This window comes from Sinocyclocheilus anshuiensis, unplaced genomic scaffold, assembly GCF_001515605.1.
Source record: "Sinocyclocheilus anshuiensis isolate Anshui unplaced genomic scaffold, SAMN03320099.WGS_v1.1 scaffold2215, whole genome shotgun sequence".
Classification (NCBI taxonomy): Eukaryota; Metazoa; Chordata; class Actinopteri; order Cypriniformes; family Cyprinidae; genus Sinocyclocheilus; species Sinocyclocheilus anshuiensis.
In genome coordinates this window covers 51-26,857 of record NW_015536640.1, presented here as the reverse complement: position 1 = coordinate 26,857, position 26,807 = coordinate 51, and the positions used below count along the sequence as shown (strand labels likewise).

The 26,807-nt window shown below is 40.3% G+C and overlaps 1 protein-coding gene across 2 annotated transcripts in view; it reads right to left on the bottom strand.

Moving 5' to 3' along the window:
* Nucleotides 1–26,181, bottom strand: part of LOC107654213 (methylcytosine dioxygenase TET3-like) — a 36,204-nt gene extending 10,023 nt beyond the window's left edge. Inside the window, exons 1-5 of one of the 2 annotated variants that reach the window (XM_016441203.1) lie at nucleotides 25,755–26,181; nucleotides 7,425–10,353; nucleotides 5,333–5,423; nucleotides 1,072–1,165; nucleotides 587–795 (exon numbers count right to left, since the gene is read on the bottom strand). In XM_016441203.1, coding sequence (XP_016296689.1) covers nucleotides 587–795; nucleotides 1,072–1,165; nucleotides 5,333–5,423; nucleotides 7,425–10,305 — 3,275 coding nt within the window. In that variant the 5' untranslated portion in view covers nucleotides 10,306–10,353; nucleotides 25,755–26,181. Of the gene's footprint in view, nucleotides 1–586; nucleotides 796–1,071; nucleotides 1,166–5,332; nucleotides 5,424–7,424; nucleotides 10,354–13,005; nucleotides 13,865–25,754 lie in introns of those variants that run through there. The other variant, XM_016441194.1, reaches the window with a different exon arrangement.
* Nucleotides 26,182–26,807: the final 626 nt, after the last annotated feature.

Below are 26,807 nucleotides of genomic sequence, written 5' to 3'. Positions count from 1 at the left end.
TCTTTTCTAACAATATACACTACAGTTCAAAAGTTTTTTAAATTAAATTAAAATTAGAAATTAAAACTTTTATTCAGCAAGGATGTGTTAAATTGTTAAGAAATGATAGCAAAGGTTTATATTGTTAGAAAAGATTTATATTTTGAATAAACGCTGTTCTTTTTAACTTTTTATTCATCAAAGAATCCTGAAAAAAGTATCACAGTTTCCAAAAAAAATATTGTGCAGCACAACTGTTGATAATTCTAATAATAAATCAGCATATTAGAATGATTTCTGAAGATCATGTGACACTTTATACTGGAGTAATGATGATGGAAATTCAGCTTTGCATCACAGAAATAAATTATATTTTAAAGGATATTAAAATAGGAACCATTATTTTATATTGTAATAACATTTTGCAAGATTACTGTTTTTTTCTGTATTTTTGATCAAATAAATGCAGCCTTGATGAGCAGAAGGGACTTCTTTAAAAAACATTACAAGTCTTACTGATCCCAAACTTTTGACCGGTAGTGTATATCAGACCCACATTAAGTCCAACATTACAGTCATCGACACATCAGTTGTGTTCGAAACTCACTCATCATTGAGTCCACAGCGACGGCTGGTGGAGTTGCCGTATTTGATGAGGGTTTCTGTTATTTCTCTGTAGAGTTTATCTCCCAGAGCATGGGGCACGCCTTCCCAGCACAGGATGACAACAACAATAACAGTATTGGCACAGTGGTGCCCAGGCCGTTGCTTCACAACGCATAACAATTTCTCCTTCTCACTGCTGCGACGAATCACCTACAGAGAGACAGACAGTCAGTAATGATAAAGGCATATTATAGATGTTGAGCTGTAGGTGTGTTTACAGCAGCAAAGCAGAAATCACAATGTTAAGTAATCATTCAGAGGGACTACTTTGACTGCTGTATTGTAAGTTAAAAACAGTTAAGAAACATGCCCACTTGGCTCAGGTGAACCCCAAACCAGCCTAATTATACAGAAAGTCCTTAAGCCCGTCATCCAATCATTCAGGTAACCCAATGCTTTTAGAAATATTTTATTTTGCACACTTACCCACTTAGCGATAGGACATCCCTGAGAGCTCTTTCCTTCTTTCCCTGTGTAAGTCACCCTCTCAATACGAATGGCTTCGCCCTTCTCCCCATACCTGCCATAACGAGGGCACAGATGTTGAGTGACAAACTCCAATTACAGTTTGAAAACAACAGCCCACCTCAATCTTAAAGGCACAATATGTAAGATTTTTTAATTAAAATATCCAAAAACCACTAGAACAGTGTTATATATTTTGCTGACTTGTGTACTTACATTATCCCAAATGTTTCGAAGAATGTTTAAATCCAGAGAAATTAGCAATTTTAACTAGTGACACGGAGCGTGTCCATAGTGTCATCGTGTCACCTGCTAATGACGTCATAACCCCTCGATTTCCGGTTTTGTAGAAAACATGGAAACACCAAAGACGCTTTAATATGTTGTGCGTTTTAATAGACCGGTGACGACCGCACAGAGTAGCATTATAACAGCACTTTCAAACGTATCTAGTATGATAAAACACCGCTGCTTTACCCCACATACGCACGACCGGAAGCAGCGGAAGCGCTCGACTGTGGCATAATAAAAGCTCCGCTGCTTTACCCCACATACGCACGACCGGAAGCAGCGGAAGCGCTCGACTGTGGCATAATAAAAGCTCCGCTGCTTTACCCCACATACGCACGACCGGAAGCAGCGGAAGCGCTCGACTGTGGCATAATAAAAGCTCCGCTGCTTTCGAGCCGTGTGTCACGCTCATTCAGCGCCTCGTTTCGCTTCGACGGCTTTCAGTCGCACCCTGCTTCATTCTACTACGTTAATAAATCATCAGGTCATCCATGAACATGATTTCTGCCCGAGTCCCGTCGGATTGCATCGGCTGTGGAGATGGAGACCACAACTCCCATGATTCCACACTCAGTCACTGCCTCATCAAATTACACCTTTGTCTCTTTTTTTATTTTGAATACGTGCCCTCTAGCGGCGAAAATTACATATTGTGCCTTTAATGAAGACACATTTAAGTCACTTCATGCTTAGTACAGATTTGGTTGCATGCATGTAGAAATCAAATCAAGGATTTAAGCAGTTCGAGTTTGGTAAACTTTCAGAAATTATGAAATTATGATACATCAATGTATTGAACAGTTCTGCATGTAATACACTGAAGCAGTTTGTGATACTCAGCCCTGAAGTTTACACACAAGTTGGGGAGTAACTAGTTAACGGAATTACGTAATTTAATTAAATACATTTTATTTAATTAAAATAAGTGCAACTGTAATCTGTTACAGTTACTGAGAAAAAAATGTGTAATTAACAGTAATTACAGTTAGTTATGAAAATGTTAACGATTACAAAGGAGTTACATCTGAATATTTTCCACAGACATACAGATTTGATTGATTCCTTTCCCAAATTGCATTGACTGCTCTAAAATATGAGACACAAAGTAACTGAAATAGTTACACTATTATAAGGGTACTTGTAATCTTACAATTTCAAAATAACCTTCCAACACTGTGTATATGATCGTTCATGTTCTCAGTCAACAATTGCTTGTCTCCTCAAATGAAATTCTCAGTGCATGAGCATGACAGCAGTATGTGCTAAATATAAATACTGTTCAGTTGTAACTACACAGTCTAGAAAGAGAAGCTTCAAAGATCCACAGAGGTGGGCTATGAGGTCAAAGGCCACAAAAGGGTCAGGCTTAGGCTTAAGGAGGCTATAGTCACTGTCTGACGGACAAACAAAGCGAAGGTTCTTCCTCTACCCACCAGCTCCCCCTTATCTCAGAGGAGATGGCTCGGGCTATAGAAATACAGCTACTATGCCCTCAATCAGCTCTCAAATAAAGCAACGAGAGTGGACAAGTGTACCAGAGGTCAGCAAAGGTGGAGATACTCTATCCAAATGGGTCAACAAAGTCAAAACCATGTGGAGCTTTTCATATTCCTCTACAGGACCATTCAAGTATTAGTAAATAAAGTTTTCAGACCACAGCGAATGTGTCAAGTATTCTCACATACAGTAAATTAACTTGATTTACTGCATATACGTTTTTAACAAATGTGACCCTAGAGCACAAAATCAGACTTAAGTCGCTGGGGTATATTTGTAGCAATAGCCAACAATACATTGTATGGGTCAAAATTATCAATTTTTCTTTTATGCCAAAAATCATTAGGATATTAAGTAAAGATCGTGTTCCATGAAGATATTTAATAATTTCCTACCGTAAATATATCAAACTTAATTTTTGATTTATTAATATGCATTGCTAAGGACTTCATTTGGACAACTTTTCTCAATTTTATTTAGATTTTTTTGCACCCTCAGATTCCAGATTTTCAAATAGTTGTATCTCAGCCAAATATTGCCCTATCCTAACAGACCATACATCAATGGAAAGCTTATTTATTCAAACTTGACCCTTTTGTGGTCCATGGTCACAAATACATCCTGCATGACAACACTTGTGTATCCGAATAAAAAACCTACAGGATACTCATTGCTTACATTTTTAATATATACCCCACCCTTTTTGTCACTTCACCTCCTACTTCTTTAATTTCCTCTAAATTCTTTATCTCTTGCCCTGTTATTCATTGTCTGTCTGTCTCCCTGTCTCTCCCCTGTGTGGATCTGCTGATGCCTATATTTCCTGTTACTCCTGTTGGATTCTGGGTCAGGAATTCCCTGGGGACAAGATCATAGAGAAGGAAGGTGGGAGGAGGGGGTGAAGGGAGAGCAAATGGCAGAAAAGAGAGATGCTTATCCTCAGCTGGTTAAGAATCTGTTGCCAGGATCCAACTACCAGAGCTTCCAAACAACTCTCGCAGAACAATGACAGGGTCACTAGGGAACTCTTAAAGCAAAATGACGTGGGGGTAGTAGTAGTCCTCTGTGGTTTTTGAAGTTTAAAACTATGTTTCAAACAGTAGAAAATATAGTTTTATCAATAAATGGATTTTCACTTGAGTTTGTCCGATTGTTACTCATACTCATACTCATTGTGTATAAGGCTACGTCCACACGAAGCCAGAGCTTTCCCTATCCGATCTTTTTTTTCTCCTCGTCTCAAGAAATATCTGCATCCACACGAAACCACAAAACCGACACAAAACGATGTAGTATACATGCCAGACCAGTATGTGGCGCTGTAATTCTGCCACAGAGATACACTAAAAACGGAGAAGAAGACTTGGACTATGCGCATAAACCTTGCGCGCGGTATACAAACGAACATGGAACAATACATTTATTAATCTGTGTTAATGTTACTTAATAAAAAGACAATCGTTCAGTGTTGGTTCATGTTTTTGTTGCTGCTACGTGACGTAGCGGTGTCTGACTAGGGGCGAGACGTGGGCTGATGACGTCATCGTTTCAGAAAATATACGGATTCGCTGTCCACACGAAAACGTAAGGGCAGCGTTATCAGATTTATCCACTCTGGGACCCGGTTTCAAAAAATATCGGTTTCACTCTCCCACAACGCCGGATCCGTGTGGACGAAATGCCTATATGATACAAAATGTATGTGTATACAGCTAAACGCTTCTCCGTGTGGACGGGGCCTAAGAATATTCTTCTTCCAGTTACTTATTTGGTAACATGTTACTAAAAACAAAAAAGGCAAGACAGAAATGTGACTGCTGCAGAAAAAGCAAGCTGACCTTTAAATGCAACCTTCTAAAAATAGTTTCTCCAGCTAATTATACTGTTCTAATAGTAGATCAAGAAAGAATCCAATAGGAACACACTTTGTTTTTTCATTTAGTTTTTGTGATTTTCCTGTCTGGCTTAATAAAATCTTGGGTTTCACTTTATTTTAATGGTCCCTTTAACACATTCAGTTGTCTATAACTAACGTTGCACCTATATCTACTAACTCTCATTAGAATGTTAGTAAGAGTATTAGTAGACTGGTAGGGTTAGGGGTAGAATAAGTTGACATGTACTTGCAAAGTTACTTATAGTCTGTAGAATGTCTGTTGGGACACCATCACAATAAAGAGTTAGCAGATATTAATCAGACAGTCTACTAATACTCTAATGAGAGTTTGTTGACGTAGGTGCAAAGTTATTTCTTGGCAACAGAATGGTCAAAAGGGACCATCAAAATAAAGTGTTACCAAATCTTGATTTTAAAGTAGGATCCCACATGGCCCTGCAGGCTGTGTTTGCCTACATCAAGAGCTGTGAAGAAGGTGACATTATGGAATAATATCCAAACCAATAATAATTCAGACATCTGACGGGTGCCTCTCACCTCTCTTCCATCAGTTGTCTGACCGAAGCAATGTCTCGCCCAGATCCCAAATGATTGTAATATGGACCCTCGTCCTTTTCTAGGACTTGATCTATGGGAGAAAGAGAGTGAAAGCAGGTTAAAGCATGGACACGCTCTTGTACAATAAAGGCTAATAATCCAAATGATATTAACTGTTTAGACCGCTAATCTGTAATGCCATTAGAACGATAGTATGAGTCAGTCGTGTGTGGGTGAGCAAGAGAGAATGGGACAGAGAGCTTGTCTGGGAAAGAGGCAATCTAAGGTCACATTCCACTCAGGGTGTATGAAGGGATAAAGGCGTGACTAAAGTCAGGAAATGATTTGTGGGAACGTCCTATGTAAGTCTTACAAAAAAAGTGTTTGTGAGAAGAAAAACACCTAGTGGCTGCTTACTCAGCAGGGTAAAACACCAACAATAGATGTAAGAATAGCTAACAGCATGGGAAAAATTGAGTGCTTTACATAGAGAAGCAAAAAGTATGACAGAAAAGAGAGAAAATATATTCTAAAAATATTCTAACATGGCAGAATCAATATAAAGACTACTGAAGGTATTACATTAGGGGCAGGTTTGAGTGTGATTGTAAGTATCAAATTACACTGGGTGTTCCCTGTGGTGTTGACAGAGTGCTATAAGGATTCACTATGGAAACCTTCCTTCTATTGTCCTTTGCTCTTAGCAAAAGTCAGTCTTCAACAAGTGTTCAGGCATAGTTTACTATCCTTAAATTAGGGCTGGACGATATGGCCAAAATTTATATCACGATATATTTCTTAATTTCGGTCGATACGATATAATTCCGATATCGATATGAACACTATTTATCTGAAATAAAAATCTTTTGTAACATTATAAATGCCTTTATCATCACTTTTGATCAATTTTAAGCATCCTTGCTAAATAAAATTATTCATTTCTATAATTTCTTTCCCAAAAAATTTATAAAAATTATACTTAATGTTATAGTGTATAATGTTACAAAAGATTTTTATTTCAGATAAATGTTTTTTTTCAGTTTACGAAAATGTTTTTTGAAATATCGAAATATCGGAAATGTGTTTAAAAATAATATCACCGTTATTGAAAAAAATTACATCGCGATACATATTGATATTGAATTATTGTCCAGCCCTACCTTAAATACACACTTTCTTAAATTATGCCAAAGAATATTGATATTTATATATCACATGTATAATACGAATTTCACACACTTAACCAAAACCTCTGAAGTGACACAATAAGAGATACGAGGCCCAAGCTGAGAGGTTGCGGTCCATTTCTTCTCACCCTGTCCTCCCTATTCCCTCCCTTCTTTGATATCTGACCACAGTATATCATATGATATATGAGCAGACTCTCTTCATTGTGAATGCCTCCTTTGCAGAAACTAGCTGTACTCACTGTACCGACAGTCTGAACATAGACAGAAGGCAGTGCACTGCACTGGCCCAAAGAATTACAATGGGCTCCTTTCTTCAAATCTATTGTTCCTCTGCAAGAGGCACAGAGAACAGACTGCAATGCAATGCATGGGCCCCTGATAGAGCGTGCATTCTCAGACATGGCCCAACACTACCCTGAGAAATGTGCTGATGCAGAAATTATATGTTGAAAGAGAAACACTTGGTGCTTCCTGAAGGGAACTCTGATGATCAATTTAGTCTATATTGTAATAAAGCGAAACTATATTAAACATTATTTAACATTAAAATATTAAACAAATTGTGTTGTCGGCGGCGATAGCCTAGTGGGCAGTGCGCCGACATATAATGCCATTGTGTTATGGGTTCGAATCCCACTTTTCCCGGCGAATTCCACTGTTTGGCAAAATGCCAAAAATTCATTAAAAAAAACCAAATTGCATTGAAAAATGCTAGGTGAGTTAGCTAAGTGGGTCTCATGTTCTCATGATGAGTAGAATGTGAGGGGATGTGGGGTGGTGTGATGTACTATACTGTCACAAAATTTTAAATGTTACAGTTTTTTGTGCTTTTATATTCTGTTTGAGACTACGAGTGATCTTGCCCTCCAGTATATTTTGCTGGATCGAATTCTCTCACTTACCTACACAGTCACAGGTGGGAAACTCAGGTTGGGTATCTTTCCCAGGTGTATCCAGCAGGTTCTTGGTGGGAGTGTCCAAGTAGCGCAATGGTGACTCAAGAAAACCTTTAAGTGAAGGGGAGGAGGGAAAGATATCCTTGGTGGGAGTATTCAAATCGGCCCTCTCTCTGTCTGCAGACAAGCATGCAGTTGTGGAGACCACTGTCACGCCACCAGATGACTCAATCTTTATACGTTTAGCCGGAGGGGAGAAAGGTGTGATGAAGGGGTGCTGTTGCTCCAGAAATGCATCCTGAGCTACAGACAGGGGCTGCCCAGAAGGTTTCACGTCTACCTCACATTCCTCACTTTCCTGTTTGATAGTACAGAGCTCCTCAGATGGCCATGGCGTTTTTTCGTTCAGTCTTTCAGCAATGTCCTTTTGACCTTCATCCATGGGCTCAGAATAATTTGTGGGAAAAGGAGGACAGTTATTTGGCTGCTTTGGGGATGGTGACTCGGGTCTGGTTTGTCCTGAGTTTGGTTGTGACTCTGTCACCACTGGCTGAGCAGGGCCATTCTCTGGGGTCTCTGCTGCAGAAGCTGAGGAAATGGTGTCCCCAAACTCCTCCTCAAACTGGCGAATAAGCTCTTCGAATTTTGGATCTAGGTTACTGAGGCCAGCCAGAGAAGGAGTCTGCTGTGTTGTAGAGGTTTGAGGTGGGATACTGGTTGTTGGGATGCTATCATTTAACCCAGTTGGGCCTGAGCAAGCTGTCACCTTCTGGGTGGATAGTGCTGGGACTGACACGGGGGTAAAAGAAGAAAGAGCATTTTCAGAGATAGGTGCACTACTGCTATTCAAAATGGATTCCTGAGATTGAGCTGGAGCTGGGTGGCTCTCAGCCACCTGAGAGGGGGGAAGCCCAGCTTCCATGCCTAGTAGAGATGGAGCAAGCTGAGATAAGAATGGTGCACATCCTGGGGAAACGAGGGGAGGTTTTGATACTAAAATCTGGTTCTGTGGGAGGAAAGATGGTTGGGAAGCTTTCTGTTTATGCTTCTTGATAACAATCTGTTTGGGTTTTGGAAGAGGTGTGCCCAGTGGACCAAAGAGCCCACCCACTGGCTGCTTGAGAAGAGGAGAACTCTGAGCGCTCTTTTTCTTTTTGGGTTCTTTGTGCTCCTGTTTGATGGTTACAGGACCCTCTGGCATAGTCTGTGGCCACCACTTACGAAGGTTCTGACAAGCCATGGGGGCTAGCGGATTGAAGGCAGGGGAATTAGAGAAGAGGTTACGTTTATAATGAAGGTGCTGCTGTAGTGCTGCCTGAGTTGAGTGCCTAATGGTGGGGGAAAACTGCTGACCCTGGACCTGCTGCTGGCCATTTACCAACCCCTCCTGGCCCACGACTGCACACCCTGAGCCCAGGTACTCCTTTGCATCCACCTCCTGCTTGATGTCTGGCATCCCAGTAAGGCTGCCCTTACGACCATCCTGCAAGCTGGGGTGAGGGAGTGAGAAATTGAAGGCTGAGTTGGTATACTTTGCGCCGGTGACTCCGAGGAGCTGCTTTAGCTCGGACATTGGGTCGCTACCGCCTTGGGATGGGTTTACAAAACGAGGCTGGGAATCAGTGTTCACCATCATCCATGGGTTCCGAGGGGAGCTTTTCTCGCAGCTTCCAGCTGTGCCCTGGTTCCACTGCTGGGGTCGGAGATTGGGGCTCGACGGGTGTACGCTTGCAAATGGGGACTTGGAGGATGGGTATGTGGAAGCATAGTGAGATGGGCTAGACAAAATGTTTGGTGCAGGGGCCTCCCCCTGAGACTGAGGTCTCTGCTGATCCCATGACAGCTCCTTTTGAGGATAATGTCCTAGAGGGATGGACTGTGGCATAGCAGAGGAGGACAAAAGAGGACCAGGTGATGAAGAGACCACTTGTGGCATACTCTGCGGGTAGGAGGTTGGCAGATGCTGATGGTGAATTGCAGGTGAAGACGCGCCTGGAGGAACAACAGTTTGTGGGTCAGTGGCAGACAACTGGGTTAGAGCCTCAATTGCAATTGCTGTTTGCAAGCTAACATTTCTTTCCTTGGCTATGGACAGAACACTCGGGGAGCAGGGAATAGGTGCTAGTGGGCCAAAGGGTCTAGGAGCAGAAGGCTGTTTAACATGGGGATGTGGATTTGTGTCTTGCACAAATGAGGGGTTACCTCCACATTGTTGAGGCTGGGATTGGGCATGACGATGCTGTGTATGTGGCTGTGGAAGAGCACCCGAAATCTTACAGGAACCTTTATCCTGGGAGTTAGCCACCAGTTTGATTTGCTTCTCCAGCCACTCCAGGTAGTCAGGGCAGTCTGGGCCATCACAATCACAGTTAGGTGGTTTGTGGCCATGACGGGCCTTGCTCAGTGCTGCCTGAAGAGTGTTTAGATCTTCAGGGGGGTACATCTCACCATCCACACCTTTCTGTCTGGCCTCCTCACCTCCATTAGACATTTCCTGATTGAACCTTTTGTACAGCTGAGCTGTAGGCGTCTGACAAGTTTGACGGTTGGTGAAAGGTGGCAGTGAGCCAACAGTAGCAGAAAAGGCCACCAGGGTTCGTGCATCCTCCATATCCACATCATTCACTGGTGTACTGGCATTTTGGCCACTCCAAGCACCCTGTTGAGATTCAGGATTTGACTTCCCAGCATGCTCAGGGACCCAGCCTGGTGTCTGGGAAATACATCCAGCTCCCTCGTGGTAGTTGTGCTGGTGTTGCTCCCTGGCCACGGTTCTGACTTCTTCATCACAGATATTTTCTTCATTTGCTGCATGTTTGCTAAGCCCATTAGACAGGTCCTGGTTTAACACGCCTTCATCCAGGCGGTCATGGGACCCAATTTCCATCTGGCCTCTTCCTCTGGGGCCATCCACTGAACCCACCACAGAAACAGTCTGTGGAAGAGCAAACACATAAGTTACTTGACAATGTTTCAGCAAACTAACAGTTCATATATGTTTTGAGTCCATGCATACGATTCAACACTCTATCTTTGTAAACCATTTGTAGCTGTGATGCATTTATTACATCATACAGAAATATTGGGCAAACACTATTTTAATATATCAATTGCAGTCTAATTCAAACAAAGATCATAGTATTTTGTTTAGGAATTGCGACATAACCATGGACCTCTTTAAACTAAACAACATACCCTGACCTGTTGGACTGACTCATCTCGGTATTCTCTGTAAGGTTGCTGCCTGATTTGAGAAAAGACTACATAATACGTTGCTCCATGGAGATCCCTGGGTCTTCTTATGTTCTTCTCCTGCTCCCTCTCTGTCTTTCCTCTCTGCTCTCAAGAAAACACATTCCGCAAAGACAACATACAATGACCACTGGTTATTGCAGTGTTGTCTATTGTCAAATTTAAACTATGACATTGAGCATAATATATGCCCAAATTATGTACATACACTAACTCCAGGAATATTCTGACTAAAACAACCTGAGCCTACCTGTACATTTTTCAAGGGCACAATGGAGACAGAACAGGACTGCATCATGTTCAACTGTCTCATGCAAATACAAACCATATTTACAATTATAATACAACTGGTAATGCCCAAGTCAACATACTGAGAACCTCTTCCTGGTTCTTGGTTTTCAAATATCCTCTCCGCTGGTCTCTGAACACTCTATTGTGCTTTTTTTCTGTAAAGGGTTAAATGAATGTTGTGGAAACTGTGAACTGGTTCCAGATAAGTGTGAAAGGGCAATATCTACAACAACATCTTCCTGGCACTTTTAGGTCATAATGTATCTCTAAAAGAGACCATATCACAGATTGATGATTTGATCATCATTGACAAAGTGAATGATGTGTATAATACTTTCAGTGCTCTTATATGTGAAGAAGTGGATGCAATAAAAACATGTTTGCTGCACAGATGACAAATACAGAGTGTTTTGTCTACGATGAAGGCATATCTTAGAAAAGAGGACCTTGTGGTTTTATCACGCCAGCTCAATGAAATTAATCACCCATTTAAAACTAACACATGCAACTGTCTATTGGGTAATTCTGTAAAAGCATCTACAGTACTTGAACTTTTTTGAATACAATTAAATAATTTAGACTGCTGAAACAAGACTTGCATGTTCAAGAGTTCACCTAACAGCTCCGTAACTAAATGTACAAATCTCTCTTATTGTGCCTTCATTGTGACAGTTCTTTTGATGGGTTATACTAATGGGCAAGTTGTTCAGACACTTCTGTGATGGTGTCTGGTCAGACCCCCATGGGGCTGTGTGCCAGCCACTGAGCAGACTGTGTGTGTGTGTGTGTGTGTGTGTGTGTGTTCAGTGCTCTTATATGTGAAGAAGTGGATGCAATAAAAACATGTTTGCTGCACAGATGACAAATACAGAGTGTTTTGTCTACGATGAAGGCATATCTTAGAAAAGAGGACCTTGTGGTTTTATCACGCCAGCTCAATGAAATTAATCACCCATTTAAAACTAACACATGCAACTGTCTATTGGGTAATTCTGTAAAAGCATCTACAGTACTTGAACTTTTTTGAATACAATTAAATAATTTAGACTGCTGAAACAAGACTTGCATGTTCAAGAGTTCACCTAACAGCTCCGTAACTAAATGTACAAATCTCTCTTATTGTGCCTTCATTGTGACAGTTCTTTTGATGGGTTATACTAATGGGCAAGTTGTTCAGACACTTCTGTGATGGTGTCTGGTCAGACCCCCATGGGGCTGTGTGCCAGCCACTGAGCAGACTGTGTGTGTGTGTGTGTGTGTGTGTGTGTGTGTGTGTGTTTCAAAAACACGTGTCAGACGTGGAGCGTGAGTTAGTACCCCACTTGCCAACACTGGTCACACTCCAACTCTTCAAAAAAGCTGAACCACACAATTGTTACAACAGGCTCTTTTTCCTCTCTTCAGTGATGCAATGAACACAGTCACGCAGAAAACTTTCACAATATAGTCTTAGTGCCACCACAAGAATGCACTTACACGCAAAAAAGGACTAGATAGTTTGTATTTCAAACATCAGAGACTTGATTTATTACATGCGCCGTGCAAGATGTGCATCAGATTCTTTGGATCAGTGACACAGATATATATATGCCTTACACCTGCAAACACACACCTGTCTGACAGCAGAAAGCACGTGCTTAGGCAATTATCTGAGGCATGCCAGGACTTTCAGTGCTGCCAAAACTCTCTCTCCCTCTTCTTGGTCACAGCTACAACTACTACCAAAACATTAACACGCCCAACCAGAAGAGACTGTAAAACCGGTTTTACTCAGAAGTATGAGGTGCCCTTTAAACTTAGATCGTATGCTGCTTGTACAGTGTTACATGTAATTAACAACTGTCTCAAAGTTTGACAGCACAAAGCAAAAAAAAAGAAGAAAAAGAAAAACACGAGAGACTGCAGATGAGGTTTAAAATGTAGTAGACGACAGCTGAACACGGTAAGAAGCACTACACCCCCTGTGCTCCTGTGTCTATCATGATGAAAATACAAAGCTCAAGCATATATATAGAGAGAACCAAACAGATCGTCGTCTACTCACAGTGGTCTAGCTGTCCCAATAACGTTGCTGGAGAGACAAAGGTGGGAAACGTGGACAAGAAAGGGCATGGAATACGACTTTTGCGACAGTGCCAAAAGAAAAAAAAAAAAGAAGAAGCCAGCCGGTGGAAATCCACTACGGGTTTCTTTCTTTTCTTTCAGTCTTTCTTTCTTTCTTTCTTTCTTTCTTTCTCTCCCTCTCTTCTCAGTCAGCCAGGCAGTGCGGCACACTCACGCACACACACTCACGCACACACTCTGTCATACACACCTCCCCCAAGCACACACACTCGCTCTGATTCTCTTCCTATCGCCACTGTCCTTTCTCTCTTTCTCCCTCTCTCATTATGTCTCTCTGCTCCTCCCTTCCCTTTTTCTATATTCTCCTTTTTCTTTCTGCTTTTTGCATTTGCCGTCTGCTTTGCCTTACAGCCCCCACCTCTCTCTCTCTATCGTTTGTTCGTTCGCTCACTCCCTCCCTCCCTTACTCATTTTCTCCCTCCCTTAATTTTCCTCCTCCCCCATCTCTTTTCTGTGTGTGCAGAGTGAGAGAGGCCATTATCTGAGTCACACTGGGCACGTACGATGGAATGGTGGAGCGTGCAAGAAATACAGCCGCTGCAAAGCGTAAAGAGAGAGAGAGAGCGCAAGTGGCAGACTGGCTGGCTACTGCGCTAATTAAAGGACCGGCTGAACAGATCTATGGCTTATGTGCATGCAAAACGAAAATGAGCAGTTATTTGTTCTCATAGAGGTGTTCTGTTGTCGTTTTGTGTTGTTCGGTCTGGGCTGTGAATTCTAAGAGGCTCCATAAGATGGAGGCTGCAGCAGTTAAATGCAGACATCTACTCAAACACTAAATGGCAGACTGATGACTAAGAATGGCACAAAAAAACAAACAAGGAAAGGAAAATCGATACATTTACTCCTGCGTTCCTCGACGCTTCACAGTTTGTTCGAAACGTTTATTATTGTGCACTTTAACGTTGATTTCAAACAGATGATGGCTGGCAGGAGATGCTCACATACACGAGTGCTGCTGTCAAACCAAACTCGTGAGAGAAAAAAAAAATGTGTAAAAATGGCAACATATACGAAGCATATACATGGCTGCACTTATAGAGACCGCAGATATAAGAGTCAAGCAGCAGCAAAAGAGTCTCGAAGCCAAGAAACACAGGATGTGAGGAGGAAAGCACAGCGACTGTCAGAAGCAACCACAAGGTACAGCGAGGTTAACGGGAACCGCAGAGACATAGGAAGCATGAAGTTTTGAGGGAAAAGACAACAAACAACACATGCGTTTATGCTGAATTGTGCTGCTGGTTATCTAGTTTGACTCATCGATGGTGCTTGTTCTGTTCGGAAGTGAGGAAGGGCGACGAGGTACTTTTGAAGAGGCGATGTTCGCGTGAGGGAGTCCAGGGTAGAATATAGAAAGCATGATGGTAAGTGAGTGTTCGGTGTGAAGGACACATTTTCTATCAGTCTCGCAGTTCTTCTTCCCTTTTCTGAGCCACTGTTGCACTTTCTTTCCTGCCTAAACACTTCGCTTCATGCTAACGCATCTCTGCGAACTCTGAAGCTTCTCCGCTGGGTCTCTCGCACTCTGCATCTTGTCTATCTCTATCTCTCCCTTTCCTCCATGAGCTGATTTTTGTACTTGTTCTGTTCAGTAGGAGAGAAAAACACGGCAATCGTCTTTGATAGTCGCCCGGAAAGCCCCTCGGTAGAATCGCTTTCGCATTATGAAAATGCGGATGCAGACTACACGCAATTTGGATTAACCCGCATAACCTCTTGCCACGTTCGCGACTCTCTCGTCTTGTCATCTTTCCTTCTGATCAGTGTCTTTCTCTCCCGCTCACTCTCTCTGTTGAGTCCCGCTAGTTGGATCGCCACCGTCAACACAGTGAAGGCAAGGCAACCCCACGGACAAACACACACAGAACCCAAGCCCGAGCGGAGAGGTAAAGTGCATTGTCACCGGCAGAGGAGAAGCGAGTGAATGAGAGAGAGAGAGATAACGGAGAGCGGGAACCGTTATGACGTCGCTGTTGCATCATTCAACAGCGATAGAGGGCTGGGCAGATGTGTCATAACACATACTGTAGATGTGCCTCCTCTTACGCGCATAGGAACGCTCATTCACGGCCGTCTAAGCGTACTCCCTCGCTAGTCTCAGCGTGACGCAGCAGTTCTTGTGCCCTGTAGTTACCTCGCCCTTCCTATTGCATGTTACAGCGCATCAAAGCTGAGAGGAGCAAAACTAGAGTATGCAGCTATCAAAATATGCAGCAATGCGGAGCTGACATAACACTGATTACATAGCAACATTACAACCAGCGCTCTTTTGTTACGGCTCTGGCGAACGATTTATGCCACTACTGATGAACAATGTACAATTGACACCACGTGCTCTGAGACACATAAATCAGGTGACTAGACACACATTTTAAAGCATACACACATTTAAAGGGATAGTACACCCAAAAGATAGTTCAACCTCGTGCCGACTTTTTCTCTTCTGTGAAACAGCATTGGACTCTCTTTGTATGAAAAAAAGCTTAAATATAAAGTTTTGGAACAATACGAGTAAATAATGACATCATTTTTGGTTGAACTATACCTTTCTTGTCCCTTCAGTGAGAGATGTGACACTAGCTAATATTGAAAGACAAAAACAATACATACCTTGCCCATATAATCAGCTCTACCGAACCATACAGGAAAATCCTGATTCTTCTCTAGTATGTACAAGAGCTTCTGCATTAGAGTAAATGCCTGAGATGTCTTGTGTCTTTTAAAATGTGAGAAATCTTAACCAAGCGAGCCACAAACATCCACAGTGTCACAAGACAGCTGATCATCAATCCAAAAGCAAGAGAGACGGGGGATGTGAAACTCGACAGGTCTCAGAAAGACCATGGTAATGCACGGAAAGATCTGGCATTTAGGTGAGACCACAAGGTCACAACTAAATGCTCTTTCTCTAATGTTATTACTCATCAGACAAGCCTCGTCTGAATTCTGAACCAACTTTAAAATACTAGACATGCAAGGTCACGCTTAAGATATGAGAGCCCTTGACCTAGTAACATTAGACAGGAACTGAAATTGAAATTTGCTTTTAAACAAAGCAACATGCTGTGGCAGTTCCCCTGCAACAACTATGGGCAGACATTGTTTTTGAAGGCACAACATTCATCGAGTAGGACTGGGACTAAAATGTCATGTAAATGCTTTAATTCAAATTAAATTGTACCAGGCCAATTTGTGTGAACTAATAGATCTATCTTTGTCCAGTATGTATACGCATTAATTTGATTATATTTAGCAGACGTGACACACCACCTCTCTTTAACCCTTCAAATATTCAGTTAGACATTGGGCCTCATTTACGAAATAAACGTACGACAGAAAATTGGGCGTTAAGATTAGAATGTCTTTTTTTCTTTCAGGTCTTTAGCTTTATATGCGCAATTAGCAGCTTAAACAACAGACTGTGAGGTCACACACCTGCAGCGCTTCTGTGAACGGAGAAAATCAGAAATTAAGCATATAAAAGGAATAGAATAAATAGGGCTATACAAAATATCTTTCTCTTAAAAGAAAAAAAAATCTGTGTGACAAGTATAGGCTACGCTCGTTTTTGACACTCTTGATGCATTTTATTTGTTTTCTTTATATCTTTATTTGATTAAATCCAACTGATTGCGCAGACGCCTCATGCACGCACACACAAGATGACATTTCGTCCATTCATCATCAAACTAAAACGCAATAAACCAATCATAAAAGTTACACTGCTCAGTTTAAAAGGTCTGCTGTAAAATCAGTGTGCAGCACCCAAACAAACATTTTTGCGCATGTGAAGGATGATGTTTTAGGTGGATATTGGAACATGAGTGAAGCACAAACCCTTGTTTAAATAATGAATAATAGTTTAGCAACCAAATGTTACATGGCAAAAATGGAAACATTTGGGTTCTTGTCAAATGCGAGAGACTTGTGAGCCCAATGCCGTTCCAGTTTCGCTTTAAATAAATTCATTTCAGATTGACATTTATATGCGGTTTATAATGAATGCCACTATAGCCTAATTTGTGTTTTATTTTATAGTTTAATATATCATTATATAGCTACTTAGTTTTTCATTCTTTTTTCTGTAATACTGTTACTTAAAGGATTTGTTGTGGAGTGAGGGGGAACTAAATAGGCATTTAGGTATATAGTGCTTTTAATGTTTGTAAATGTTTCATTATATTTACTGGTATCCTTAACTGTCACCGTCCCACCTGTGGGACACTTGTCGCTCTTTTTTTGTTGTTGTCCTTTTTCTCTATCAAATATTTTAGTAATCATCATAACTTTGAACACATTGCGTTACCATGGAAATGGTACTTTAAAATCTTTTGGCGGTCTCCTCCCCCTTAGTGGGCGGAGTCAAGTGTCATATTACAAAATGCATTACGGTCTTTTAGAATCAAACCTTTTTATAATCTTGACAAAAAACATATCATTGGAAAGGTCTGAGTCTCGGTTATTTTGAGATAGAAGTAATATTGACAGAGAAATCTAGACATTTGTGACAGAAAAATGCATTAAAAAAATTAAATGGAGTTTGGATGGCACCCGGTGGCTGTTTGTGGTATAACGCCCTAAATAAAATCTCACAGGAACCTCAATTTTTTTCATATTAACTTCAAATTGGGAACATAACTTATTTAGACATAAGGCTTTAATTTTATACCAATTTTAGAGTAAAACCTGTTATGTCAAATATTTATTATATATAAAATAAAATAAAATTAGTATAGTGCATTTTCTTTACAGTACATTTAAACTTCTATAACTTTTTGATATTTTAATATTTTGAAAAAATTCCACTTTTGTAATAATCTTCTTTAAAAAGAGACCAACCTTAGGTCTGTATTCCAAAGTGTTCATAAATTACAACAATTTAAGTTTGGAAGTGCACTTTCATGCCTATTTTAAAAAATGGGGGGTGACAGTTAAGGGGTTAATAAACATAAAAATTAGTGTAATTGTTTGCAATTATAAGGTTAACGGGTGGCAATTTCTCTTTCATGACATTACTTCCCCCTTTGTGGCTGGGTTAAGTCTAGAGGCAAGGCTTCAAAAGTGTGAATTTTTAGGGGTTTGATCATTTGTATTCGATGGGATTGGCGGCATACAAATGTTTCATGAATCACATGTGAACTCTGTCGTAAGTTGATTTGTGCGCTCGGATCTGCGCTCGTTTCTACTTTAGATTGATAAATGAGGCCCAGTGTGTTCTTGCCTAGTACTCTGTTGTTTAGATGTCAGTATTGGCATCAACTGCTAAAAAACCTGAATGAGTCAAAACTAAAGGCGTTTTTCAGGTGCAGGTCCCGTATGATTCAGCAGGCCTTGATTTCCATTGTTACATCTCAGCAAAACAGCACTAATAATTAAACGACGGTTTCCTTATGAGCAATATCTAAACAATACTCATGTTTGATTAAGAACTCTCAGTTTTACACAGTTTACTCTCAGATTTGAGAAGTTCTCAGAAAAACTCCGTAGTGTTTACAGCATTTGATGATTTATTTTGGTTCATCAGTAGGGATGGGTACCCGAAACCCGGTATTTAATCGGTCCTGGGGCTAAATTATGAAAGACTGGAGAATCGATAAGCTCTGACGTTATCGGTTCTGCTATCGGTACTGGAGAAATTAAGAAAACACACATACATTTATTATTGCTGTATATACATCATCTTACAAATTCTATCTCAACAGAGTCGCCAGTTGTTTTTATATGCAATAATATTCAAACATTCGCAATTCAGAAGCGAGATCGCGCTCATGGGTTTAAAGCCCTGTTTAAATATGATAGAAGAGAGAACTAAACATTCAAACATCTGCTTACATTTTAGGCCTGTGGCTGTTTTAAGCTAATTTAATTTTCGATTTGAACTTCTAAGGATTATAGCCGCTTTTCTTTAAGCGCAACTTCTTTCCCTTCACAGCGGTGCGCATTCGTTCCTCCCTAAAACCCAAACTTAACGTCAGAATCAGCTCCATCGGTGATTGTTGTAAAATGCCGTCTTATACTGTTGCTAAATTGCGGGACATGTTTGATAATAAAACGCTGACATTGTCGGCTTGGAGAGTATTTACTTAAACACAGTTTATGTCATAAGTGGACGAGAACAGTTTGACGTGTGTCAATATATTGTCTTAAAGTGATCTCCCATCAGTGTTAATCAAACAACAAAATGCAAAGAGAAAATCACTCACAGCTCTTAATCTGAATAACGTTATAGCTTTAATAAGCATTAATCTATCAATACATACAGTGAAAACTATGCAGTGTTCATTTACATTTGATTACTTTTAGATTTCTTTTGTAGGCTATTACTTACCTGAACAGTAATGTTAGTAGACCTTCACGGAAAAATGAAAGCACTGTTTATTTCATTTCATTTGTATATTTGTTGTACTGTATTTGTCAGTTTGTTTTACTTTGTTTCTTTGTTCATGTTCTTACTGTATCTTATCTTATGTATAAAACACTAAAAATGCCTGCACACTGGTGCATTCACAAATTTATATTTTATATTCATTTAATTAAATATTTATTTTACATTTCAGAATATAAAGCAATGTTAATTCAGCTCTTTATTTGTCATATATATATAAATGACCAATAAGAATACTGTTAAAGTACCGAATAGATAAGCAGTAAGAGTAGCAATGCCGTTAAAACCTTAACGATACCTATCCCTATTCATCAGTGACTCATCTGTTGCTCGTCAGCTCAAAATCACCCACCACAAAAAAAGAGAGAAAGAGAGAGAGAGTGAGAGAAAAATCAAACCCCCACCTACACAAAACTACCTACAAAAAAACAGAAAGAAACACACTCATAGGAAACATGCGAATGTATTAGCAGCACACAAAGGGAATCAATCATTTCAGTGAAATAACTTATGGGACATGTGAGATTCCAGCAGCTAAAAAAATGGTTTAAAGTGGTCATTTCTATCTTTTGCTGTAGTGTGTCAGTAGGAAATATCAGTCTACATTTCCAAACATTCATTCTGCCAATAATTGTAATAATCCAGTGAGATTTACTCAATCCAGAAGAACTGTGGCAACGTCTCCAAGAAAAAGTACCCTGAAAAAGTACGCGCAAGTACACCGAGGGCAAAAGCTGCTTTAAACGCAAAGGATGCTCATACCAAATGTTGATTTCATTTAGTTAATAAAAGTTAATTGATAAAGAAAATAAATTTATGACTTTGTTTTTGACATCATCCTCATTTTACAGCATTTTTACACAAGTGCCTAACTTTTAACAGCACTGTAGCTTTGCAGGAGGTTTCTTGAAGCGTCTTGGAGACACAGTGCTTCTGGATTGAGTCTGTCTCAGTTTGTTCTGTTTCTTCATGTGACTCCAGACAGACTGATGATGATCAGATCAGATCTCTGTGTGGAGCACAAAAATCTCACTAGATTATTGCAATTAATGGCAGAATGAATATTTGGAAATGTAAACTGATATTTACTACTGACACACTACAGCAAAAGATAGAAATAACTGACTTAAAACCATTTTGTAGCTGCTGAAAATACTAGTGGCCTAAGACTTGTGCAAAGTATACTGTATATCCACAGGGATACGGTTTAGATCTTTTTTGGCCAGCATTGACAAGAATAAAACATTACTTTAAAACACAGTCTTTTTGTTTATTACAACAAGTCCATCTACACTCCCTTTCTATCTCTCTCTCACATACCCTGCTCCCTTTCATTCTCCGTATTTGTTTACCAAGCCTCTACCTTTAGTCCCGATCCGAAACACTTTCACATGCACAGATAAAGCGTGTGTGCACTAAACTAGGGGCCCAACTAGAGGCTAAACCACGGAAGAGTTTCAAGCATGCTTTCTAAGAAACGAGTGCGAGGGCACACGCACACGCACACACTCACACACACACACACACACACACACACACACACACACACACACACACACACACACACACACACAGCACTGCGGGCAACCGCAAAGCTCTGCAAAGGGTCGCGCGAACTGCCCGCCACATTGTTGGAGGTGAGCTTCCCTCCCTCCAGGACATCTACACCAGGCGGTGTATAAGGAAAGCCCGGAGGATCATCAGTGACTCCAGCCACCCATCCCACAGACTGCTCTCTCTGCTGCCCTCAGGAAGACGTCTCCGCAGCATCCGATCCCGCACTAGCCGACTGAGGGATAGCTTTTTCCCTCAAGCTATCAGACTAATGAACAATCAGAACTAATACACCCTACAGCCTACTCCCACAATACGGTAGGCCACACACTGCACTTTAACTCCAACAGTTCAATACTGGACTATACATACACACTGCATTTAAACACAATAATCTATCTGCTACCACTGGATACCATCCAATGCACATCCATGACATTTTGCGTATCCAGTTAATGTATAATCTGTTGCACCTTCGCATATTTTGTGTATATATGTCTACATAATGTAGAATGTGTACATGCTGTGTATAAATGTGTATTGCTAACTGCATGTACATACTGTGTATAATGTGTAGTGCTAACTGTAAGTATGTCTAATAGTACACTGTGTGTACTGACTATATGTATGTGCATATTGCACATTGTCATCTGTTGAGGTCTGTATTTTTATATGTAAATTGTTTCTGCACCGTCTGGAGCACGCTCCCAAGAATTTCCCAAGAAGGCACGTGTGCTGTGGTGATGTGACAATAAAAGTGACTTTGACTTTGACTTTGTCATACCCATGTTATTATACAAACACACTCACACACACACTCACACACACACGTACACACCGATGCAAATGAGCTCAGGGTCAGTGAGTGCAGTAGGTCTGGGGCAGATCATGAATGGCTCAGACAGTCATTGAGAATATCAAAGACATCCACTTCTGTTTCTCTTGACTTACCTTTCCATTTTTTCCCATCTGTAATTCCCACGTCTTTGTTTTCTCTAGTTCTATGTATTGTTCTCTGACCTCCCATCCCCCTCCCATCCTTGTCCTCTTTATTTTTTATGCGTGTATATTTTTAGCATCCCCTGACCTGATGCTTCTTTCTTTAGGGCAAGGCGGGTAGGTTTGTGAGGTGTAGGATGTCGAATGGAAATGTCTGTGTGAGCCTGTCATAATTCGCCTTGCCTGACAAATGGCACGCAACACTCAGCTGAGATACCCCTCCTCATTTTACCCCACAAATACTCACAAAGGGAAAGGGAAAGACAGACAGAGAGAAAGAGGGAGAGAGAGAGAGAGAGAGAGAGAGAGAGAGAAAGTGAGGGGGAAGCAAAACAGAAAAGACATAAGGAAAGAGGGGGAAGGGAAGGGAGGAGCGACCCTCATCACTCAATAAGATGGTGGGAAAGGAGGAGGTATGAGACGGAGGAATAACACAGCCTAAAGAGTGCTCTTTGTGCAAGAAGTTTTGGAGGAGAAGGGGAAAAAAACTGAGGTGAAATTTGATGAGGGGGATACAAGAGAGAGGAAAGCAGAAAATAGCAGACGGAGGCTTGAAAGAGAATAACTGAAAGACAATCGTGCTGAAGGAGATAGATGGACGACATCATGTAGATCTCTTTCAAAATGGGAAGAAATCTGATCCATGACCCACTTTAGCTCAGCTATATATTCTCTCGTGGCTAATAATCCTTGATCAAATAATCCTTGAAATACTAAAAAAAAGATGTAAAAACCTCAGAACTCTATGTTGGGCAAAATCTATGTATCTATGTTGGGCAAAAATCTGCCAGTAATAACCCAAAAACCCTATTCTGTTCAACTGACAAAAGAAGCAGTAACAGAGAGAGAGTTGTGCACAGCGGCTGGTTGCCAGCCTTGTTTCTCTCAGGAGTAGGGCTAAGATTAGCTCCCCATATGTTCAAGTCAGGCGTAGCTGCTCTTAAAGGGCCAGGGTCTCTTTGAAAATGGTACAAAGTACACTGCAGCATTGCATACGCTGTTTTATCTCAGCTTCTCTTTCACATGCAGTTGCAATACAATGAGCACAAACGCACTCCAGCTATCAGCCAATCTCGCTTTCATGCATGCACGGTCAAATTTAGATAAAAATGTATACACACATGCATTTTTTTTTTAAAGAAATGTATACACTAAGAAAATATTAATAAAGGATGCTTTAAATTGATCAATAGCAATAGTAAAGACTTTTTTACATTGTTACAAAAAATCTATTTCAAATAAGTGTTCAAAGATTCCTAGAAAATCGCATCACAGTTTCCAGAAAAATATTAAACAGAACAACATTTTCAACACTGATAATAATCAGAAATGTTTCTTGAGCAGCAAATCAGCATATTAGAATGATTTCTGAAGGATCGTGTGACACTGAAGACTGGAGTAATGATGCTGAAAATATAGCTTTGATCACAGAAATAATTACATTGTAAAATATGTTAAATTTTTTTTATTTTAAATCAGTTTCCACTGATCAAATAAATGGTGAGCAAAAGAGATTCTTCTTTCAAAAACATTTAAAAAATCTCAACAGATCTGTGCGCACACGTATATATTTCATATACATATACATAATATACCTATAGATCTAAGGTAGAAATTACAAATTACTGGGGATCAGGGTTAAGATGAACAGAGAGAGATAACACCGCTATTGAACTAGTTCTCAGCTGTACATCCCATTCATTTTTCATTAACTGCAGTAGTGCAGTCATCCATTCCTCAGGAGATGCAAAGCCACAAGTCAAAGTGAAGGGCAAACATGTGAAACAACAGATTGAGATGCACTGGGTTCAAAGACACTGAGACAGTATTGTAGTTTTTAAAAAATGTATTAGGCTACCAAGCAATGGTCTCTAATCAATGCGCTCCTTACTAACATTGCATAACAACCAACTTCTCCTCTAATATGTAATTTGTCTACCAATAGAGTCACCAAACTAATGCCTGTTTTCAAACAGGTTTCCCCAAACACTGCATGTATCGGTCACTGGCGAGAAGAGCAGATCCAAAAAATTCACACCATCCAAAATTCATACCATTGGTTGAGAAGGAGTCACAGTGTTTACCGTTTTTAGAGTATGAGACTTCATTATAGCTGTCTCTGCACATTAAGCTGTGGGAGTATTTTATCAAACATTTAACATCAAATGTGACCACTTCAACCTTTAACTACCCAAGTTACATTGGTTACTGTATTATCTTAAAAGCATCTGCACACAGCTGCAAGTTTTCAGCACATGTATGATGGTTCAGCACAGAGCAGTTTCTTTACAAAAACAGACAAGAATCTGCAAGCATTTATCGTAGCTGTATCAGTTTTCAACCTCCTGACTTTGATCAAAAGTGGATAGTTGAAGCTGTCGCTTTTAAAGATCATCTGAACATGTTTAGCCTGTTTTGTGAAGAATCCCGCATACAGTGTGTTCAATGTAAACACCTTTCTCACACATCTGCTCTTTCTGCACACAAACACACACACACACACCCCCACACCAGCTCACTTGACATTTAAAAATGCAAAACAGGATGCATGGTCTGCTGAAGTGTGTCATTTATTTGGAAGTTAAATTATTTTCTGCTATACCAGCTTAATATGTAGAGACAACAATAAGCAAGCCATTTGTTGGCTGATACCCTGAAAAGTACACTGTACCGGTATCAAAACATTTCTGTTTGTTTGCGCGTCCCAACACAGCAACTATATGACAATGCTAAAAGAGGACTGTTTGGGAAACCGGTTTAAAAAGAGTTTTTTTTGCATGTTTGTGACACTTACAAAATCTGTTCATCTAAACAAGCCAACTAGCCAATTTAACTTCCATTGGTTGAGGTTAAACTGAATTGGTTGAACCGTTTACTTAAAAATCACTACCTTAATGGAAAATCATTGCATGTTTAACCCAAAACACCTGTGAATTACACAATTCCAAGAACATGTGGCGCTTACCATACATTAGTAGACAAAATTATTTTAAATTTAATCTACAGTATACATGTCTGTTATATGATTTTGTTATAAAACTAGCTTGTCTTACAACAAAAGCATATTGGTTATCCCAGTTAACGATTAAAAACATTAACACAATTACACTGTGCAATTTGTTTAGCTCAACAAAAGGTTTTGCACAGGTAAGTATAGCTATACAACAAAACAAAGAACAGTGAACATAGAATCAATTGAGTAAATCATGCATTCCTGTTATTCTAAACTCAGTCCCAGTATGTGCTTCTAAACTGGTGGTATATTTTACAACAAAATTATTTTCAGATCACTCGCTGGACTTTGGAATGTTTGGTTGGGTGGATAGACAGGGAAAAAAACAGACCTAATGTTACGCAAACTTTGCTTTGAGTATAGCTAGATTGTGTGTGTGTGTGTGTGTGTGTGTGTGTGTGTGTGTGTGTGTGTGTGTGTTTTCAGGTCAAGTGTGCGAGGGATGACAATGCATCAGCTAATTAAAATAGTTTACAGACATCCCATTTCTAACATCCCATTTTCTCAATAGTGCACTGCAGTCTCGGTTAACTCACAGTGACATCTGTAGTAGAAAACAAGTGGTTTATTTCAGAGCGAATTACATCGTGAGCATAATTTTTAGAAATGAAAACAAGCGGCTTCCTGCCTTTCGCATTAACTTTGAAATGCTCACGCTCGCAAACCATTTCCCCTCAGAAGCACACATTCACATATACTACATACACACAAGTACCTCATCACGTGAGCAGCCTCATGGGCGGGTCTGAACTATAATTACAGCCGTGATGTCATCTGCCACTCACTGTTGCCACAAAATCTAGGTCACCATTAACCCCTTCCCATCACGCCAAGGGATTCCGCACACCTCCAAAAGAGCCATTACTACAGACTTTCCATGAGCTCTTTAATGTGGTGCTGCCTCCCATGCAACTTTCGGAGCCTATTAAACGAAGAAAAGGGGTGATGATATACATTTACCCCACAGATCAAACGCTTACAGTAGAGCAGCGTCAGCTTTTATAGTCAATTGCAGAGCGCTTTCATGTTTTGGTTATCCCCGCAACTATAGTACATTACGTCAATCGGAAGCCAAGCCAAAGGAAAGTAACACTACACAGAAACAACACCTCTTCAAAGAGCCTAAAAATGATCTTCATTTTCACTGGTTTGATTTGACCGTACCACTAAACAATTTCTGAGTAGGGCTGAGTAATTATATAACAACACAATGTTAACGTCACCGCATGTGTTGCATCACAGCAGAATGCCTTGACAATGCCAATCCACAGTCAACCAAATCCAAAGTATTTTGAGAGCAAATGAGCATGCAATGCAAACCGTCTTCTCACGGCAAACTGGCAATTTGCGGCCGAGCGACAGCGAACTGGTAAGCCGCAAAATTATAACCAAAACAATATTATGAGACGATACTTTTAGGCAAGTAAGATAAACCAATGCATCTGAGTGAGGTTATGTAAGACCTTGCGAGTGAGTGCATGTAGGTGTATGGAATTTAGTAACGATGCATTTGATCATACGAGCCAAAATAGTCGGTCAGAAATGATCTGGCATGGATTATACATTCTAGATTCAAGATAAAACGGCTAAAAACACATCTCTTCCATCTTTATTTGACCTTCTAACTCTAGCACTCTCTTTTCTAATTTTATTTTATCTATTTGTTTTCTTTTTTATTAAAAAAAAACACTTGACCCTCTAAAACTCTATTTGTTTTGTTTTCTTTAAAAAAGGGCCTCTAACACTAGCTTTCTCTATTCTTTTTCTA